This window comes from Galeopterus variegatus, unplaced genomic scaffold, assembly GCF_000696425.1.
Source record: "Galeopterus variegatus unplaced genomic scaffold, G_variegatus-3.0.2 Scaffold2430, whole genome shotgun sequence".
NCBI classification, from domain to species: domain Eukaryota; kingdom Metazoa; phylum Chordata; class Mammalia; order Dermoptera; family Cynocephalidae; genus Galeopterus; species Galeopterus variegatus.
In genome coordinates, this window is record NW_007728541.1 from 220,379 (window position 1) to 221,582 (window position 1,204).

Sequence of the window (1,204 nt, forward strand, 5' to 3'; positions counted from 1 at the left end):
CTGAGGAGCAGAAGGTGGACTGGCTGTCAGCTTCCTGAAGTAGTTCTGTCAGAAGTGTGGCGGAGTGTTTCTACAACCCCAGTGAAGTCCCTATTCCACTGGGTCCTTGCTCTATCATTGTTCAGGGGAGAGAAGGGGAAGGTGACTTACTTTATAACAAGAACCTTTTGATATTTTGGCTATAAATATTTCTTGGATGTGCAGAACTAAGATTCAGTGATTTTCAAGTGTGTGTGCGATTGTGTGTGTGGATGTGATTACTCTGGCCAAACTAAGTAACCATGAGCACATAGTGTATGTAGGACACAAGAAGTTAACTATCCAGATTGAAGGTAGAGAAGAGTTTGAAGATGGGATTGGGTCATGGAGTTCCTCTTGCTTAGCCCCCTTATTCCCTTAGTGGGTTCCAGGGAACCCCTCAAGTTCTGCAGGGCCCAGTTTAAAACCATAGTTCTCTTTAGTCAGCAGAGTTTTGGGGTACAAAGGATGGCTGGTTTTTTACTTAGTAGCACTGAGAGATCGCTGTGACCACAGGCACAGCAAACCCAGGAGAGATTATTTTAGCCAGCTGAGGGGCCTGAGGAGCCTGGGTACTGCATTCACTGTGCGGTGTGGCCTCGTCTCACGTATCATGTCATTTTCGGGGGGCTTCCTGGAATCATGGTCAGATAAATTGGCCCAGTAGATTGGTGCATTTTGTTTTCGTTGTTTTGTGTTGCTTTTTATTTGTCGTTGTTTTGTTTTTTGATTGGTGCACTTTTCTCCCTTCTAATTTAAGGAAAGTACATGTCTTCTAAATGCACTACTACCTCTGACAGTGTATGTCTTCCCTGTGGCCTGGATGAATACCTGGATACCTGGAATGAAGAAGATAAATGCTTGCTGCATAAAGTTTGTGATACAGGTGAGTTAGTCACATCAGCGTGTCAGTGGGGAGCATGGAAACCCATGTCCAGCTTTTTTCTTTCTAATCTCCTATTCCATATAAACATTTTCAGATACAGCCAATGCTGTTTGGGGGGGGGGGGCATAGGAAGAAGCTATGACCTAAGACCCCCAGAAAAATGTGTTTTAGATTCCAGAAGACTTGTATTAAAATTCTTCTCTTAGGGGCCGGCCCGGTGGCGCACTGGAGAGTGCGCTGCTTGGGAGCGCAGCGGCACTCCTGCCGAGGGTTCGGATCCCATGTGGAGACTGGTTCCCG

At 46.1% G+C, this 1,204-nt stretch overlaps 1 protein-coding gene across 1 annotated transcript in view; it reads left to right on the forward strand.

The window, feature by feature from the left end:
• The window catches only part of TNFRSF11A (tumor necrosis factor receptor superfamily, member 11a, NFKB activator), a 94,712-nt gene that overhangs the window by 27,277 nt on the left and 66,231 nt on the right, over positions 1 to 1,204 (forward strand). The window contains exon 3 of the mRNA XM_008581670.1: positions 779 to 904. Within this exon, the coding sequence (XP_008579892.1) occupies positions 787 to 904 (118 nt within the window). The 5' untranslated portion in view covers positions 779 to 786. The remainder of the gene's footprint in view (positions 1 to 778; positions 905 to 1,204) is intronic.